Source organism: Sphaeramia orbicularis, chromosome 22 (genome assembly GCF_902148855.1).
Source record: "Sphaeramia orbicularis chromosome 22, fSphaOr1.1, whole genome shotgun sequence".
Lineage (NCBI taxonomy): Eukaryota > Metazoa > Chordata > Actinopteri > Kurtiformes > Apogonidae > Sphaeramia > Sphaeramia orbicularis.
This window is the reverse complement of record NC_043978.1, coordinates 6,160,371-6,180,220: the sequence shown is the minus strand read 5'-3', so window position 1 is coordinate 6,180,220 and position 19,850 is coordinate 6,160,371. Positions and strand designations below refer to the sequence as shown.

The 19,850-nt window shown below is 47.0% G+C and overlaps 1 protein-coding gene across 1 annotated transcript in view; it reads left to right on the top strand.

Annotated features, from left to right (window-relative positions):
• mipol1 (mirror-image polydactyly 1) overlaps nt 1–19,850 on the top strand; it is a 96,925-nt gene that overhangs the window by 48,524 nt on the left and 28,551 nt on the right. The window contains exons 7-9 of the mRNA XM_030126187.1: nt 11,693–11,816; nt 12,081–12,186; nt 13,120–13,252. Coding sequence (XP_029982047.1) covers nt 11,693–11,816; nt 12,081–12,186; nt 13,120–13,252 — 363 coding nt within the window. The remainder of the gene's footprint in view (nt 1–11,692; nt 11,817–12,080; nt 12,187–13,119; nt 13,253–19,850) is intronic.

Here is a 19,850-nt window from a genome sequence, read left to right as displayed (position 1 = left end):
GTGGTCCGCATAGTCGATACTAAGGCAGACCTGCTGATGTGGTCTGCAGCTATACAGGTAGATCTGGACCTGCTGATGTGGTCTGCAGCTATACAGGTAGATCTGGACCTGCTGATGTGGTCTGCAGCTGTACAGGTAGATCTGGACCTGCTGATGTGGTCTGCAGCTATACAGGTAGATCTGGACCTGCTGATGTGGTCTACAGCTATACAGGTAGATCTGGACCTGGTCATATGGTCTACAGTTTGTACAGGTAGATCTGGACCTGCTGATGTGGTCTGCAGCTGTACAGGTAGACCTGGACCTTCTGATGTGGTCTGCAGCTGTACAGGGAGATCTGGACCTGCTGATATGGTCTGCAGCTGTACAGGTAGATCTGGACCTGCTGATGTGGTCTACAGCTGTACAGGTAGATCTGGACCTGGTCTTGTGGTCTACAGCTGTACAGGTAGATCTGGACCTGCTGATGTGGTCTACAGCTGTACAGGGAGATCTGGACCTGGTCATGTGGTCTACAGCTGTACAGGTAGATCAGGTGTTCATCAGGTTAAGTGGTCACATGACTCCATATAAAGTCAAACTCCAGTTGACTGAGACGCCGTCATCAAACTGCTGCTGTTTCTACATTTAATGAACCATGTGATGAGTTGAAGGTGGTTCCATCAGCGGTCAGTCTAATCTGGACCTCTAGTGTCTCTGACCTGGTCACATGGTGTCTGCTGTCTGTTCATGATCGGACAGTTCATAGGTCATACGTGATTGTTAGTAGAAACTGAGACTATAATTGAATGTTAATGAGAATCAACTTGAACATTGATCATGTCACATGTTTGCGTGTTGTACCTCCATGTTTACTGTATGTTTGTCATATTTGTGTATGTGGGCTAGATGGGGTCACATGTTTGCGTGTTGTACCTCCATGTTTACTGTATGTTTGTGCTCATATTTGTGTATGTGGCCATAGATGTGTGTGTGCAGATGAAGTTGCTCTCCACAGCTTAATGTCGGTATCTAAATTCATGCGAGCGGCGGCAGTGGCGGCGCGACGGGGCAGATCAGAGCCGGATTGTGGTGGGATTTGAGCAGAAGCCCCTTTAATCAGCCTAACACGTTATTAATATTCATCAAGTCAGCTGGAATACAGATGACAGAGAGCCCAGCGCCAGGAAACTTTCTGCTCGGTGTTTCTGCAAAAATGTATTAAATACAGCTTAAAAAATTAATGGACTTTAGTTTATATTACAGCCCCCCACCCCCACTCTACAGTTTGTTATTGGCCAACGAAGATTGGGCCCTGATGGCCTTTGAAATTTCCCTTTTTTCTGCAGATTTTTTATCTTGACAAGACTTCAAAGAGAAGACGAACATGAACGGTCATTTAGAAGGATTTAAGCACATTAGCACATGTAATTGTACATGAATAATAAAAGGAGAGACGCCATCAATGAGTGGAGAGTCCACAATTGGGAGGATGGGGGAGGACTGGATGAGTGAGGGAGGGACTGGAGGGAGGACGGGGGAGGAAGGAGTTTCGTTTTTGTTTTGTTTTTTACAGTGTTGTCACCTGTGTTTTTTTTACAGTGTGTTGCGTTTGTTTGTTTTTCTTTTCTTTTTTTTTTTTTTTTGCAGTGTGTTACTTGTCTTTTTTACAGTGTAACCTGGGTTGTATGTTTGTTTGTTTTTTAGTATTGCCACCTTGGTTGTTTTTTTTTTACAGTGTTGTCACCTGTATTTTTAGTGTTTTTTCCTGTTGTTTGTTGTTGTTTTTTTACAGTGTGGTTTCCTGTGTGTGTGTGTTTGTTTGTTTGTTTTTTTACAGTGTGTCACCTGGGTTGTTTTTGTTTTTTTGTTTTTTACAGTGTTGTCACCTGTGTTTTTTACAGTGTTGTTTGGTTGTTTTTTTACAATGTTGTCACCTGTGTTTTTTTTACAGTGTTGTTGTTTTGTTTTTTTACAGTGTTGTGTTTTTTTTTTTACTGTGTTGTCACCTGGGTGTTATTCTGCTGGTTTCCCTGTGTGTGTGTGTGTGTGTGTGTGTGTGTGTGCGTTTAAAGTGCAGCTCTCATTTACTCTGTGTTTAATTGATCGGTGTCTGAGTGTTTTATTTTTTGCTTATGAATTAACAGGCGTTTAATGGGAGCTGTCGTCCTTTTAATTACACCTGATGAGATCAGCGCTGATTGGTGTTTTCCTTAATGACACTTGTTAACCGTCCTTAATGAGGCCCAGATATTAAAGCTGTGTTTGTTCTGCTGAGTGAAATATGACAGGATTATCCTTCGTTAATGGTGATTAAAGATGCTGGGGGAGGAGCCTATACAGTGATGGACAGGTGTATCCATGTCGACACTTGTTCTGTCTCCGGTAACATAAATGTCTGTTTTTGTTTTTCAGCTAATCCTAGAGTGAACGACGAGCTACGACAGCGACTGCCTTCACCTGACAGGTAAATAATACCCCCACAGCGCCCCCTCCAGGGTTAGGGTAAATAATACCCTCAAAGCGCCCCCTCCATGGTTAGGGTAAATAATACCCTCAAAGCGCCCCTCCATGGTTAGGGTAAATAATACCCCCACAGTGCCTCCCCTCAAGACATATAATACCCCCCCCCCCCACCCCCCGCAGGTTAAATAATACCCCCACAGAAGCCCCCCCTGCAGGGTAAATAATACCCACACAGCTCCCCCCTCTGCAGGGTAAATAATGGATGGTGGGTGGGTGGGTGGGTGATGGATGGATGGTGGGTGGGGGATGGATAGAGGGTGGGTGGATGGATGGATGGATGGATGATTGGTGGGGATGTTCTACCAAACTGTGTCTGATCCTGTCGTGATCCACATCTCTGTCCCACAGATCTGGGTTCAGTCCAGACCTGGGACACTGGCCTCTAGGTAGGAGTCCTGGTTGAACCCCCTGTCAGTGATTCCAGCTGTTCGTCTGTCTGTCAGTCCAACTGTCTGTCTGTCTGTCAGTCAACTGTCTGTCTGTCTCCTTTCAGCTCCTCAGAACCTCCAGGATCCTCCTGTCTCTGCTCTGTCCAGGAGCTCTGTCTCCCCTGTCTCTCCTCCTCAGAAGGAGCTCTGTCTCTGTCTCCCATTGGTCTCCAGGCCTCCAGGAGGTGTAGGGGACATGGAGGTGGACCTTTTCTCCAGCAGAGGTGCTTCTCCTTGGGCAGAAGGTGCTACTGACCTCCCAGATGGAGGCGGAGCATCCAGGGGTCCTGCAAGCCCCGCCCAAAAGACACCTGATTTCCACTGACGACAGGTGAGATGGTCCATTCCAGTGTTTGTCTCATTGCATCTCTTCTAGCAGTACTAATGCTCAGCATCATCAGTACTGTTGTAATGTCAGTAGTACAAATACACAGCAGTACTAATACTCAGTATCATCAGTATTGTTGTAATGTCAGTGGTATAATACACAGCCGAAAAATAATTCAGTTTATTAGAAAACCTAATGTGAATCTGTGTGTGTGTGTGTGTGTGTATACACTTGTACTCATCTACTTCCTCTTCTGGGTGGGTGGGTGGGGGGACTCAGCAGAGGAGCCCAGACAGCCCCTGCCCAGCCACCTCCACGAGCTCTTCCAGGGGAATCCTGAGACATTCCCAGACAAGCCCAAAGTCTCTTCCTGGTTGGGCATGCCCGAAACCCCTCTCCAGGGAGGCATCCTCACTAGATGAACCACCTCAACTGGCTCCTCTGGACATGGAGGCGCAGCGGCTCTACTCTGAGTCCCTCCTAGATGTCCAGGCTCCTCACCCTATCTCTAGGGCTGAGCCTGCCCACCCTGCGGGGGAAACTCATTTCGGGCTGCTTATACTTGCGACCTCCTTCTTTCAGTCATTACCCAGAGTTCATGACCATAGGTGAGGGTTGGAACGTAGATCGACTGGTAAATCAAGATCTTCACCTTTCAGCTTAGCTCCCTGTCACCACAACAGACCGTGTTAGCATCCGCATCATGCAGATGCCACCCCAATTCGCCTGTTGATCTCCTGCTCCATCCTATCCTCAATCGCCAACAAGATCTCGCTATACTTAAACTCTTCCAGCTGAGGTAGACCCCCCCCACCTTCCCTGACCCAGAGTGGGGACTCTACCCTTTAAAGTCAGACTTGGAGGTGTTGATCTTCATCCCAGCAAAAAGCAGAGACCAGATTCTCCTGCCACCAAACTCGACCCCCGCCACTACCCAGCTGGGCCTTGAAATTCTGCCCATAAAAGTTGAGCAGAAACTGGTGACAAAGGCCAGCCCTGGAGGAGTCCAACCCTCACCGGGAACAAGTCAGATTTACTGCTGGCTACGCTGACCAGACTTGCACTCCTTTGGTACAGGGACTGAATGGCTGCTAACAAGGGACCATCCACCCTGTACTCCTGGAGCACCCCACACATGATGTCCCTGGGGACATGGTTGTAAGCCTTCTCCAAATCCACAAAACACATGTGTACTGGATGGGCAAACTCCCATGCCCCCTCCAGCACCCTAGCGAGGGTGAAGACCTGGTCCATGGTTCCATGCCAAGGACAGAAACTGCATTATTCCTCCTCGATCTAAGGTTCATCTACTGACCGCATTCTCTTTTCAAATACCCAGGCGTAACCTTACCAGGGGGCTGAGAAGTGTGATCCCCTTGTAGTTGGAACACACCCTCTGGTCCCCTTTCTTAAAGATGGGGAACACCACCCTGGGTTGCCACTTTAAAGGCACTGCCCCGATGTCCATGCAATGTTGCAGAGACGTTTCAACCAACTCAGCCCTACCACATCCAGAGCCTTGAGATACCCAGGGTAGATCTCATCAGTCCCCAGTGCTCTACCTCCGTGGAGTAGATTCACTACCTCAGTGAATTCTGCCCTGGAGGTTGGTCCATCCATCTCCTGGTCTCTAGGTTCCGTTCTCTACATGGAATATATATTGGTGGGACTGAGGAACTCCTCAAAGTATTCCTTCCACCACCCAACTACAGTACAGGCCAAAAGTTTGGACACACCTTCTCATTCTTCGCATTTTCTTTATTTTCATGACTTTTTTCATTGTAGATTCTCACTGAAGGCATCAAAACTATGAATGAACACATGTGGAATTATGTACTTACCAAAAAAGTGTGAAATAACTGACAACATCTCTTATATTCTAGTTTCTTCAAAGTAGCCACCCTTAGCTCTGATGACTGCTTTGCACACTCTTGGCATTCTCTTGATGAGCTTCCAGAGGTAGTCACCTGAAATGGTTTCCACTTCACAGGTGTGCCCCATCAGGGTTACTTCGTGGAATTTCTTGCCTTATTGATGGGGTTGGGACCATCAGTTGTGTTGTGCAGAAGTCAGGTTGATGCACAGCTGACAGCCCTACTGGACAACTGTTAGAATACATATTATGGCGAGAACCAATCAGCTGAGTAAAGAGAAACGAGTGGCCATCATTACTTTAAGAAATGAAGGTCAGTCAGTCTGGAAAATTTCAAAAACTTTGAATGTGTCCCCAAGTGCAGTCGCAAAAACCATCAAGCGCTCCAACGAAACTGGCTCACATGAGGACCGCCCAGGAAAGGAAGACCAAGAGTCACCTCTGATGCTGAAAATAAGTTCATGCGAGTCACCAGCCTCAGAAATCGCAAATTAACAGCAGCTCAGATTAAAGACCAGATGAATGCCACACAGAGCTCTAGCAGCAGACACATCTCTACAACAACTGTTAAGAGGAGACTGCGCCAATCAGGTCTTCATGGTCAAACAACTGCTAGGAAACCACTGCTAAGGAGAGGCAACAAACACAAGAGATTTATTTGGGCCAAGAAACACAAGGAATGGACCTTAGACCAGTGGAAATCTGTGATTTGGTCTGATGAGTCCAAATTTCAGATCTTTGGATCCAACCGCCATGTCTTTGTGCTACGCAGAAAGGTGAACGGATGGATGCTACATGCCTGGTTCCCACCGTGAAGCATGGAGGAGGAGGTGTGATGGTGTGGGGGCTTTGCTGGTGACACTGTTGGGGATTTATTCAAGATTAAAGGCAACCTGAAGCAGCATGGCTACCGCAGCATCCTGCAGTGACATGCCATTCCATCCGGTCTGCGTTTAGTTGGACCATCATTTATTTTTCAACAGGACAATGACCCCAAACACACCTCCAGGCTGTGTAAGGGATATCTGACCAAGAAGGAGAGTGATGGAGTGCTGCGCCAGATGACCTGGCCTCCACAGTCACGGACTTGAACCCAACCGAGATGGTTTGGTTGAGCTGGACCGCAGAGTGAAGGCAAAAGGACCAACAAGTGCTAAGCATCTCTGGGAACTTCTTCAAGACTGTTGGGAAACCATTTCAGGTGACTACCTCTGGAAGCTCATCAAGAGAATGCCAAGAGTGTGCAAAGCAGTCATCAGAGCTAAGGGTGGCTACTTTGAAGAGACTAGAATATAAGAGATGTTTTCAGTTATTTCAGACTTTTTTGTTAAGTACATAATTCCACATGTGTTCATTCATAGTTTTGATGCCTTCAGTGAGGATCTACAATGAAAATAGTCATGAAAATAAAGAAAATGCGAAGAATGAGAAGGTGTGTCCAAACTTTTGGCCTGTACTGTATATCCTCAGCTGACGTCAGCAGCTCCCCGTCCCCACTGTACACAGTGTGGGCGAGTTGCTGCCTTCCCCCCTTGAGGTGCCGGACAGTTTGCCAGAACTCTTGGGAGCCAATTGGTAGTCTCCCTCCATGGTCTCACTGAACTCCTCCCACGCCTCAGTGACCACCGATACCAGTCAGCTGCTTCCAGAGACCCACAGGCCCTGTAGGCCTCCTTCTTCTGACACCTCCCCTCACCTCTGCATCCCCCAGCAGGTTCAGAGATTACCGCCCTGACTGGCCCCCATTACCTTACGGCCACAGCTCGCTGCCTCGACAATGACAGAGAGGAACAGAGCCCATTTAGACGCAATGTTCCCCTCCATCCTTGGGACGTGGTTGAAGCTCTGCCAGAGGTGTGAGTTGAAGGTCAACCTGACAGGTTCTTCTGCCAGGTGTTTCCAGCAGACCTGCACTACTCTTTTGGGTCTACCGGGTTTGTGCGATGTCTTCCCCTGCCACCTGATCCAACTCACAACAAGGTAGGGGTTGGTTGACAGCTCTGCACCTCTCTTCACAGGAGTGTTCAGAACATACGGCCACAGGTCTGATGATATGATTACAAAGTCATTGACCAGCAACCTAGGATGACCTGGTGCCTAGTGCACCAATGGGCATCCTTATGTTCAAGCATGGTGTTAGTTATGGCCAAACTGCGACTCACACAGAAGTCCAATAACTGAACACTGCTCAGATTCAGATCAGGCAGGCTGTTCCTCCCCATCACACTCCTCCAGGTCACACTGTTGTTGCCCATTTGGGTGTGAATTACCCAGTAGGGCAATGGAGTCCTCTTTCAGGGCTCTTTTGAGCACCTGTCCTAAGGACTCCAAAAAGGGTGGGTAGTTTGGACTGTTGTTCTATGCATAAGCACCGACAACAGCCATATCCCATTCCCCAACACAAAGGCACAGGGAAGCAACCCTTTCATCCACCAGGGTAAACGCCAACATCCAGGCAGAGAGCCTGAGGGCTATCAAAAACCCACCCACGCCCTCCGCCTCTCACCCAGGGCAACCCCGCAAAAGAGAGTGCAACCCCTCTCAAGGACTTGGGTTCCAGAGCTGACAGCATGTGTTGAGGTGAGGCCGACTATATCTAGCCAGTAACACTCAACCTCTTCCACAAGCTCCTGCTCCTTACCCTGTAGAGAGGCAATGGTCCATGTCCCAAAAGCTAGTTTCTGTAACTGAGGATCAGACCACCAAGGCCTCCACTTTGGTCAGCTGTCCAATCCACAAAGCACCGGACCCTTCTGCTTCTCCCTGCAGGTGGTGGGCCTACAGGACGACAGACCCATGTTTCTGGTTCAGGCTGGGCCCAATTGGACCCCATTGGTAAAGGCCCAGCCACCAGGTGCTTGCCCACAAGCCCCAACCCCAGGCCTGGCTCCAGGGTGGAGTCCCGGTAACTCTCAGGGTTGGGTACACATTCCTTTGGTCTTTCTTAGCATGTAGGGTCTTCTGAACCGTTCTTCATCTGGCCCTTCACCTAGGACCAATCTGCTATGGGAGACCCTACCAGGGGCAAAACGCCCCAGACAACATAGCTGCTAGGGTCATTAGGTTTCTCAAACTCCTTCACCACAGAGTGATGTTCAAGGGAGAGTGGTAATATATAATATAAATAAAAACAGTCATTCCAGGGTTCCCGCAGGGTCTTAAAAAGTCTTAAAAGTGTTGAATTTACAAATCTGCATTTATTACCTTAAAAATGAAGGAGGACTCTCGGTCAGCCTCAAGGAAATTCTGGCAAACCATCCAGCGCCTCAGGAGGGGAAAGCAGTGCGCCACCAACACTGTTTACAGTGGAAGCAGGGAGCTGCTGACCTTGACTAGGGATGGTGTCGGACGGTGGAAGGAATACTTCGAGCATCTCCTCAATGCCACTGCCACGTCTTCCATGGGGAAGCAGAGGCTGAGGTCTCAGAGGTGGACTTGTCCATCACCCAAACTGAAGTCACCAAGATGGTTGGCAAGCTCCTCGGTGGCGAATGAGATTCACCCTGAGTACCTTAAGTCTCTGGATGCACAGGGACTGTCTTGGATGACACGTCTCTGTAGCATCACATGGCAGTCAGGGATAGTACCTCTGGATTGGCAGACCGGGATGGTGACTCTTCTTTTTAAGAAGGAGGTGCAGGGCCCTCTGCTAAAGGCAATCCAGTCCAGTATGACCGAATCAGGAGCCTGGTTTGCATTGCTGGCAGTAAGTCAGACCTGTTCCAGGTGCATGTTGGACTCCGGCAGGGCTACCCTTTGTTACCAGTTCTGTTCATAATTTTTATGGACAGAATTTCTAAGCACAGCCAGGGTCCGGAGGGGGTCCGGTTTGGGGACCACAAGATCTCATCTCTGCTTTTTGCAGATGATGTTGTCCTGTTGTCCTCATCGAACCTGGACCTTCAGTGTGCGCTGGGGAGATTTGCAGCTGAGTGTGAAGCAAGTGGGATGAGGATCAGCACCTCCAAATCTGAGGCCATGGTTCTCGACTGGAAAAAAGGTGGTCTGCCCTTTCCGGGTCGGTGGAGAGTCTTTGCTACAAGTGGAGGAGTTCAAGTATATCGGGGTCTTTTTCACTAGCGAGGGAAGGATGGACCGTGAGGTTGACAGGTGGATTGGTGCAGCATCTGCAGTGATGCAGTGGTTGTATTGGTCTGTCGAGGTGAAGAAGGAGCTGAGCTGAAAGGAGAAGCTCTTCATTTACTGGTAAGTCTACATTCCTACTCTCACCTATGGTCATGAGCTTTGGGTCATGATCAAAAGGACAAGATCCCAGATACAAGCGGTACAAATGAGTTTCCTATGTAGAGTGGGTGGGCACACCCTTAGGGATAGGGTGAGGAGCTCTGTCACCAGGGAGGAGCTCAGAGTAGAGCCACTATTCCTCCACATCCAGAGGGACCAGCTGAGGTGGATTGGGCATCTGTTTCAGATGCCTCCTTGGATGCCTCCGTAGGGAGGTGTTCCAGGCATGTCCCACCAGAACGAGACCTCAGGGAAGACCTAGGACACACTGGAGAAACTGTCTCTGGGCTGGACTGGGAATGCCTCAGGGTCCCCCCGAAGAGCTAGAGGAGGAGTCTGAGGAGATGGAAGTCTGGGCATTCCTGCTTAGACTGTTGCCTCCGCAACCCGGCCCCAGATAAAATGAAGAAAATGGATGGATGGATTGATTGGAAATGGTAGATCTTCAGTTCTGTTGCCATAAACTTGTTGACTGCATTGTGTTTAAGTGTTCAAGCTGCAAAGACAGTAACGTTCGTGGACTTAGTTCCACTCGTTCCAACCCGCCAAAGTTATGCTGAAAGTAGGAACCAGTTATCGCTGACTTTGCCCCCGGTGGGAATCAAGGCATTGGAGAAAAACATACATTTTCCTATATTCTAGGAATCACAAAGTTTTGCCTATATGGTCATGAAATGGGCATTGAATTCTGTTCTAAGTAGTCTTAAAAAGGTCTTATAAAGGTCTTAAAAAAGGTCTTAAAAGGTCTTAAATGTAAACTGTTGGAACCCTGTCTGTCCTTTCAGCAGTTTTATTTCCTTCCAACTTTTTTGTTTGTGTTTCTACACATTTTGTCCTATAGATGTTTCTAATTTCACATTATTAATGTAATATTGTTCAGAGGGAGCACGTTTATTAAAGCCTTTATTGCTTTTCATTAAACTTGTTTAGATTCAGTCTTTTCTTCTTCTTTTGTCCTTTTTGGTGCATTTTCAGATTTGTGAAGCAGTTTGCATGGCGGTGTGAAATGTGACCTATTAAATTTAGATTGGATGTGAGCAGCAGAAATAGAAATCAGTCCAAGTTGATTAGAAGCAGCTGATATTATAAAGTCAGACAGAGTCAGTGTCACAGCGTCTTATTTACCCGCTTTATTACGCTAAGAAGCAGCCTGACCTTTACGCTCATATGAGAGAATTACAGTGAACATCAGCTGCTTATTAAAGCTCAGCGCTTCATATCTGATCATCTGAGGTTAACACACCTGACCCACACACACAGGTGAGCAATAATGAAACAGACATCTGACCAATCACACGGCCACTGACCTGCCTTCACGTCCCCAATGCTGGCTGGGAAACTGGAACTGGTCCATCCCCACTAGACTTCCTTCTGATTCACATCTTATTATAACCTCAGATGATTCTCATTCACTTCTTTAGAACATGGTTAGTCTCAGATTCAACTGTCATCAGCTGATTTTCTGGTAGAGCTAACGAATTGACGACCGTTAAACACTACAGCGTTGACAGATTATGGATCCCAACAGATCTTGAAAAGCTCCAAAAGGCCATTGGACACTAAAGATACACAAGCGCTAGGACGATGGAGGGAAATACTGGGATTTCACTTTGAGTTGACCTTTGGTTTATCAAATTCAATGCACTGATAACAAATTGAAACCAGCATAAAAAAACAACAACATGGTGTTAGGAAGATGTTTATGAAATACCAGACAATGCAGATTCTGTCTACTTATGAATCTGAATCTGTAACCATTCAATAACAGGTAGGACCAATGAAGACAACACAGGAATTGAATATTAAACAAATATGAACCAACAACAACATGTTGAACTGCAAACCTTTATTTTCAACAGACAACAACTACACAATCTATTCAACATGAAATCTAAACACCCATCAGAAACCGAAGCTTCCAAACAAATAAAAGAAAAAAAGAACAGGAACTAACCAGAGCCGTAATCACCATGTTGGACAAGTCACATAGTCTGTTCCCTGGTCTGAGGTTGAACATGTTTGTTCCCTGGTCTAATGTTGAACATGTGTGTTCCCTTGTCTCATGTTGAACTTGTGTGTTCCCTGGTCTCATGTTGAACATGTGTGTTCCCTGGTCTCATGTTGAACATGTGTTCCCTGGTCTCATGTTGAAAATGTGTGTTCCCTGGTCTAATGTTGAACTTGTGTGTTCCTTGGTCTCATGTTGAACATGTGTGTTCCCTGGTCTCATGTTGAACTTGTGTGTTCCCTGGTCTAATGTGAACTTGTGTGTTCCTTGGTGTCATGTTGAACATGTGTTCCCTGGTCTTCCAGCTGCAGGCGCGAGGCTTCGTCTGCACCAACGGCGGTGTCAGGACGGATCCAGAGTCTGGACCGAGACAAGAACATCTCATTCTTACTGAAGGAACTGGATGCCCTGAGAGACATCAACAACAAGGTCCAACACCCTCAGACCCTTAGACCTGGACCTGGACCTGGACCCCAGACCCCAACTTGAGACATGGACCTGTCTCTAGGACCTGAGACCTGTAAACTGGACCTCGACCTGAGACATGTGAATTGGACCTGGACCTGGACCTGGACCTGAGACCTGTGTCCTGGACCTGGACCTGAGACCTGGACCCCAGACTTGGACCTGTTTAATCCGCCCCAGCTGGATCCCGGATCAGCAGGATGCTGAGCCTGTGTGTTTGTGTTTCAGCTTCAGGAGCAGCTGCTGCAGAAGGAGAAGGAGCTAAGGAGGAGGGAAACTGAGGAGGAGCTGAGGGAGGAGCAGCAGGAGGCTCGGAGCTGGGAGAGACCGGCAGGTGAGGAGGACAGAGAAGAGGTGGTGAAGGTGGAGTAGGAGGAGGTGGTAGTGGAGGATGTTGGGTAGGAGGTAGTGGAGGAGGTGGTGGTGTTAGTGGAGGAGGAGTGGGGGAGGAGGTGTTAGTGGGGTAGGAGGAAGTGGAGGAGGTGGAGTTGTTAGTGGAGGTGGTGGAGGAGGTGGAGGTGTTGGTGAAGGAGGAGGTGGGGTAGGAGGAGGTGGAGCTGTTAGTGGAGGAGGTGGAGTGTTAGTAGAGGTGGTGGAGGTGTTAGTGGAGGAGGAGGTGGGGGAGGAGGTGGTGGTGTTAGTGAAGGAGGAGGTGGAGGTGTTAGTGGAGGAGGTAGTGGAGGAGGTAGTGGAGGAGGTGGAGGTGTTAGTGAAGGTGGAGGAGGTGGGGTAGGAGAAGGTGAAGGTGTTAGTGGGAGGAGGAGGTGGACCCCAGGTCATATCCTATACCAGGTCACTAGTAGTAGTAGTAGTAGTATTACTAGTAGTAGTTGTAGTATTTAGATGTTCCCTGTCCTTTTAGCTGTGTTCAAGGAACTGTTAGTATTAGTACTAGTAGTAGTACTAGTAGTATTAGTATTAGTACATGGTTCATGTGATGTTCCCTGTGCTTTCACCTGTGTTGGAGGAACTGTTAGTATTTGTACTAGTACTCCATTAGTACTAGTTCTAGTACTAATACTAGTACTAATACTAGTGGTATTAGTGCTAGTAGTAGTAGTAGTAGAAGTGGTAGTAGTAGTACATGGTTCATGTGATGTTCCGTGTACTTTCAGCCGTGTTGGAGGAACTGTTAGTAGTAGTAGTAGTGGTAGTAGTAGTAGTAGTAGTAGTACTAATAGATGTTCCATGTACCTTCAGCCGTGTTGGAGGAACTGTTAGTAGTAGTAGTAGGAGTAGTACTAATAGATGTTCCATGTACTTTCAGCCGTGTTGGAGGAACTGTTAGCGGCTCAGAAGAACCGAGATCATGCTCTGATGTCCCGACTTCTTCTGGCAAATGAGGAGAGAGATGAGGCATTACTTCGAGCCCAACGCCTTCAGCAGGCCGCCGCCCACGAGTATGACCATGCACAAACACTGGTTCTGATTGGTTCATGTGAAAACACGTGGACGTCCATGGAGACATGATGTATTTGTAAGGGTAGAGACTGCGATCTGGTAGGATCGGCCATTCTACCAGTAGAGACTCCGATCGTAGTCTCTACCAGTAGAAACTCCGATCAGAGTCTCTACTGGTAGAAACTCCGATCCTACCAGATCGCAGTCTCTACCCTGACATATTCATGAGGTCAGGAGTCACTGTGGAGCATTTCCATCCATATCCTAGGTTAGGGTTAGAGGTTAGGGTTAGGGTTCGGATTGGAGTTTCTACCAGTAGAGACTCTGATCGGAGTTTCTACTGGTAGAGACTACGATCGGAGTCTCTACTGGTAGAATTGCCGATCCTACCAGATCGCAGTCTCTACCCTGACATATTCATGAGGTCAGGAGTCACTGTGGAGCATTTCCATCCATATCCTATACCAGGTCATATCTCACACCAGGTCATATCCTATACCAGCTAATGTCTGACACCAGGTCATATCCTATACCAGCTAATGTCTGACACCAGGTCATATCCTATACCAGGTCATATCTCACACCAGGTCATATCCTATACCAGCTAATGTCTGACACCAGGTCATATCCTATACCAGGTCATATCTCACACCAGGTCATATCCTATACCAGCTAATGTCTGACACCAGGTCATATCCTATACCAGCTAATGTCTGACACCAGGTCATATCCTATACCAGCTAATGTCTGACACCAGGTCATATCCTATACCAGCTAATGTCTGACCCAGGTCATATCCTATACCACGTCATATCTCACACCAGGTCATATCCTATACCAGCTAATGTCTGACACCAGGTCATATCCTATACCAGCTAATGTCTGACACCAGGTCATATCCTATACCAGGTCATATCCTATTCCGGCTCATATCTGACACCAGGTCATATTCTATACCAGGTCATATCTGACACCTGGTCATATCCTATACCAGTTCACATCCGACACCAGGTCATATCCTGTACCAGCTAATATCTGATGACAGGTCATATCCTATACCAGGTCATATCCTGTAAAAGCTAATGTATGACACCAGGTCATATCCAACACCAGGTCATATCCTATTCCAGCTAATATCTGACACCAGGTCATATCCTATACCAGGTCAAGTCCAATACTAGCTAATGTATGACACAAGGTCATATCCTATACCAGGTCATATCCTGTACCAACTAATATCTGACACCAGGTCATATCCTGTACCAGCTAATCTGACACCAGGTCGTAGCCTATACCAGGTCATATCCTATACCAGGTCATAACCTATACCAGGTCATATTTTAACTAGGTCATATCCTATAGCAGGTCACAACCTATACCAGGTCATATCCTATACCAGGTCATATCTTATACCAGGTAATATCCTATACCAGATCATATCCTATTCCAGGTCATATCCTATTCCAGCTAATGTCTGACACCAGGTCATATCCTCTACCAGGTCATATCCTGTACCTGCTAATATCTGACACCAGGTCATATCCTATAGCAGGTCATATCCTATACCAGGTCATATCCTCTACCAGGTCATATCCTATACCAGCTAATACATGACACCGGGTCATATCCTATACCAGGTCATATCCTGTACCAGCTAATATCTGACACCAGGTCATATCCTGTACCAGCTAATATCAGACACCAGGTCATATCCTATACCAGGTCATATCCTATACCAGGTCATATCCGATACCAGCTCATATTTACAGCAGGTCATATCCTATACCAGGTCATATCCTACACCAGCACATATCCTATACCAGCTAATCTGACACAGGTCATATCCCATACCAGGTCATATCCTATAAAAGCAAATATCTGACACCAGGGCAGATCTGATACAAGGTCATATCCAAAACCAGGTCATATCTTATACCAGGTCATAACCTACACCAGGTCATATCCGAAACCAGGTCATATCCTATGCCAGGTCATATCTTATAGCAGGTCATATTTTATAGCAGGTCCTAACCTATACCAGGTCATATCCTATACCAGGTCTTATCTTACACCAGGTCATATCCTATACCAGGTCATATCTTACACCAGGTATATCCTATACCAGGTCATATCTTATACCAGGTCATATCTTATACCAGGTCATAACTTATACCAGGTCATATCAGATACCCGGTCATATCCTATACCAGGTGCTAACCTATTCCAGGTCATATCCTATACCAGATCCTAACCTATACTGGGTCATATCTTATACCAGGTCATATCTTATAGCAAGTCATATCCTATACCAGGTCATATCTCATACCAGGTCATAACTTATACCAGGTCATATCCGATACCAGGTCATATCCTATACCAGGTGCTAACCTATACTGGGTCATATCTTATACCAGGTCATAACCTATACCGGGTCATATCTTATACCAGATCATATCTTATACCAAGTCATAACCTATACCAGGTCATAACCTATACCAGGTCATATCTTATACCAGGTCATATCTTATACCAGGTCATATTTTATACCAAGTCATATTCTATAGCAGGTCATAACCTACACCAGGTCATATACTATACCAGGTCATATCTTGTACCAAGTCATCTTATACCAGGTCATATCCTATACCTTGTCATATCCTATAATAGGTTCTATCCTATACCAGGTCCTCTTCCTCCCTCTCCTTCCTCCTCCTCCTCCTTTCTCCTCTTCTTCCTCCTCCTCTTCTTTTCCCTTCTTCCTCCTCTTCCTTCTCCTCTTCTTCCTCCTCTCTTCTTCCTCTTCCTCCTCTCTTCCTCCTCCTCTCCTCCTCCTCCTTCTCCTCCTCTTCATTATCCTCCTCTTTACAGCTGTGTTAAAGCTCTTCTTCTGTTTGAGGATCCTCCAAATAGACCAGGAAATCTAATTAGACATAGAGATCACACACACACACACACACATACACACACACACACACAAAACACCCCCCCCCCCATTCTCCCCCCGTCCTCCCCCAGGATGAGAGGGTAATTGATATGGGAGGCCACAATCCTTTTATGAGGTCCAGAATATGGATGAGCAGGTTCCAGCTGTCACACTGTGTGTGTGTGTGAGAGAGAGAGAGAGAGAGGATGAGGAGAGAGAGAGGATAGAGACTGAGAGAGGAGAGAGGTGTGTGTGGTGTATGTGTGTGAGTTTATCTAATGTGTGTTTGTGTGAGTGTGTATTTATCTAGGTGTGTTGTGTGTGTGTGTGTGTGTGTGCGCGTGTGTGTGAAACTGAGTGTGTGTGTATCTAGTGTGTGTGTGTTTATCTAATGTGTGTGTGTGTCTGTATGTGAGTGTGAGTGTGTGTGTGTTGGTGTGACTGAGTGGTGGATTATCTAATGTGTGTGTGTCTGTGTGGTTGTTTATCTAGTTGTGCGTGGTGGTGTGGTTCGTTCTGTGTGTGACTGAGTGTGTGTTATATAATGTGTGTGTGTGTTTGTCTGTGTGTGTGAACTGAGTGTGGTGTTTATATATAGTGCGTGTGGTGTGTGTGTGAGTGACACTGAGTGTGTGTTTATCTAATGTGTGTGACTGAGTGTGTGTATCTATTTGGTGTGTGTGTTGTGTCTTGTGTGTGTTAGTACAGTTATAGTTTAGGTACTAGTTAACTGCACTATACTATGGGAATACTAGTACTAGTACAGTTATAGTTTAGGTACTAGTTAATTGCAGTTACTATGGTAATACTAATACTAGTGCAGTTATAGTTTTAGGTTCTAGTTAACTGCACTATACTATGGTAATACTAATACTAGTACAGTTAGTACAGTTATGTTTAGGTACTAGTTAACTGCACTATACTATGGTAATACTAATACTAGTACAGTTAGTACAGTTATAGTTAGCTACTAGTTAACTGCACGATACTATGGTAATACTAATACTAGTACAGTTAGTACAGTTATAGTTTAGGTACTAGTTAACTGCACTATACTATGGTAATACTAATACTAGTACAGTTAGTACAGTTATAGTTTAGGTACTAGTTAACTGCACTATGCTATGTAATACTACTACTAGTACAGTTAGTACAGTTATAGTTTAGGACTAGTAATGCACTATGCTATGGTAAGTACTACTAGTACAGTTTAGTTTAGAACTAGTTAACTGCACTATACTATGGTAATACTAGTACTAGTACAGTTTATAGTTCGGTACTAGTTAACTGCACTATACTATGGTAATACTAATACTAGTACAGTTGTACAGTTATAGTTTAGGTACTAGTTTATGGTACTAGTTTGGTGGCAGTTTTCAGTTGTATCGGTGTGCAGTCGTCAGTTGTTTGGTGTGCAGATTTCAGTTTTTTTGGTGTGCAGATTTCAAGTGTTCTGGTGTGCAGTGTCGGTTGTTCTGGTGTTGCAGTCGTCGATTTTTTCGGTTTACGGTTGTCGGTTTGTTCTGGTATGCAGTCGTCGGTTGTTTCGGTGTACAGTTGTCGGTTGTTCTGGTGTGCAGCCGTCGGTTGTTCTGGTGTGCAGCCGTCGGTTGTTTCGGGTGTACAGTTCTCGGTTGTTCTGGTGTGCAGTCGTCGGTGGTTTCGGTTACAGTTGTCGGTTGTTCTGGTGTGCAGCCGTCGGTTGTTTCGGTGTACAGTTGTCGGTTGTTCTGGTGTGCAGTCGTCGGTGGTTTCGGTGTACAGTTGTCGGTTGTTCTGGTGTGCAGTCGTCGGTGGTTTCGGTGTACAGTTGTCGGTTGTTCTGGTGTGCAGTTGTCGGTTGTTTCGGTGTGCAGTCGTCGGTTGTTCTGGTGTGCAGTCGTCGGTTGTTTTGGTGTGCAGTGCTCGGTTGTTGTGGTGTGCAGATTTCAGTTGTTCTGGTGTGCAGTTGTCTGTTGTTTTGGTGTGCAGTCGTCGGTTGTTTTGGTGTGCAGTGCTCGGTTGTTGTGGTGTGCAGACGTCGGTTGTTCTGGTGTGCAGTTGTCTGTTTTTTGGTGTGCAGCCGTCGTTGTTTCGGTGTACAGTTGTCGGTTGTTCTGGTGTGCAGCCGTCGGTTGTTTCGGTGTACAGTTGTCGGTTGTTCTGGTGTGCAGCCGTCGGTTGTTTCGGTGTACAGTTGTCGGTTGTTCTGGTGTGCAGCCGTCGGTTGTTTCGGTGTACAGTTGTCGGTTGTTCTGGTGTGCAGTCGTCGGTGGTTTCGGTGTACAGTTGTCGGTTGTTCTGGTGTGCAGTTGTCGGTTGTTTCGGTGTGCAGTCGTCGGTTGTTTTGGTGTGCAGTGCTCGGTTGTTGTGTGTGCAGATTTCAGTTGTTCTGGTGTGCAGTTGTCTGTTGTTTTGGTGTGCAGTCGTCGGTTGTTTGGTGTGCTGTGCTCCATCATTTCGGTGTGCAGATGCAACCCTTTTCTTTCGGTCCAGTTTCGATGTGGTTTCAGATGTTCCTGTCAGTCAGCGGCTGATCCTTCGTGCTGTGGTTTTCTCAGCCTCACGTGTGTGGGAGGGTTAATGACGGCAGAGCGGCGAGCCGAGCCGAGCTGAGCCGGGCCGACGGGCTGTAAGCAGGGTGTTAGAGGAGCTTTATTGGAGGCGGCCGGTCTTTCATTAGCTGCTGTTCCCCGCAGAGTGGCGCCGCCTCGGCCGCCTTATTACAGTTTATTACAGAAACAGCAGCAGATAAATGAAAAGAGCTTCCCACGAGGAGACGCACAGATCTGCTCTGCTCGGATCCACGTCGGTCCAGCAGCTTCGGAGGGAGGAGAGGAGCCGTCGATATGATGGAGGAACGGTTCGGAGGACTTCGGGGACCACCTGACCAAATTAGAGCTCAGGCCCATGACACGGTGGTCAGAGACCCCCTCCAACCCCCCTCCTCAGCGACACTGTGAAAGGGCTTTTATTGTGTTTGAGAGTGTGTAGGTTTAAGGCCTGGGCGTCTAATCTGAGACCTGATCTGGACCCTGACCCACATCACTGGGTCAGGAACTGCCTGTAGACCTCCAGACGTCAACATCCAAGAAAGAGATGTTTGACATTCATGTGCTTTCAAATGTGTTTTTTAATGTGTTTTCAATGTGTTTTCAATGTGGGTTAGAAGCAGAACATTTGGAAAAAACACCTACATACCAGCGAAAGATGCATTTGGGTAAAAGACCTGAATGAGATGGAGGTGAGGGGGGTTCAGACGGGGAGGAGGGTTAGGGTGGGTTGGAGGGGTTTAGACAGGAAGGAGGGTTAGGGTTGGGGGGGTTCAGACAGGGAGGAGGGTTTGGGTTAGGGGGGTTCAGACGGGGAGTGTTAGGGTTAGGGGGGTTCAGACAAGGAGGGTTAGGGTGGGGTTTGGGGGGGGTTCCATTCACAGAAGCTGGTCTGGAAGGGTTAGGGTTGGGGGGTGGTCCATTCACAGAAGCTGGTCTGGAAGGGTTAGGGGTTGGGGGGGGTCCATTCACAGAAGCTGGTCTGGAAGGGTTAGGGCTGGGGGGGTCCATCACAGACGCTGGTCTGGAAGGTGACCGGTGCTGGTGAATCTGATGAAACTCAACACATCTGATCAGTTTGTTCAAACATCAGTTTAAATCAGTGAACCAAACAAAATCAGTCTAATGTTCATCTGTCCATCT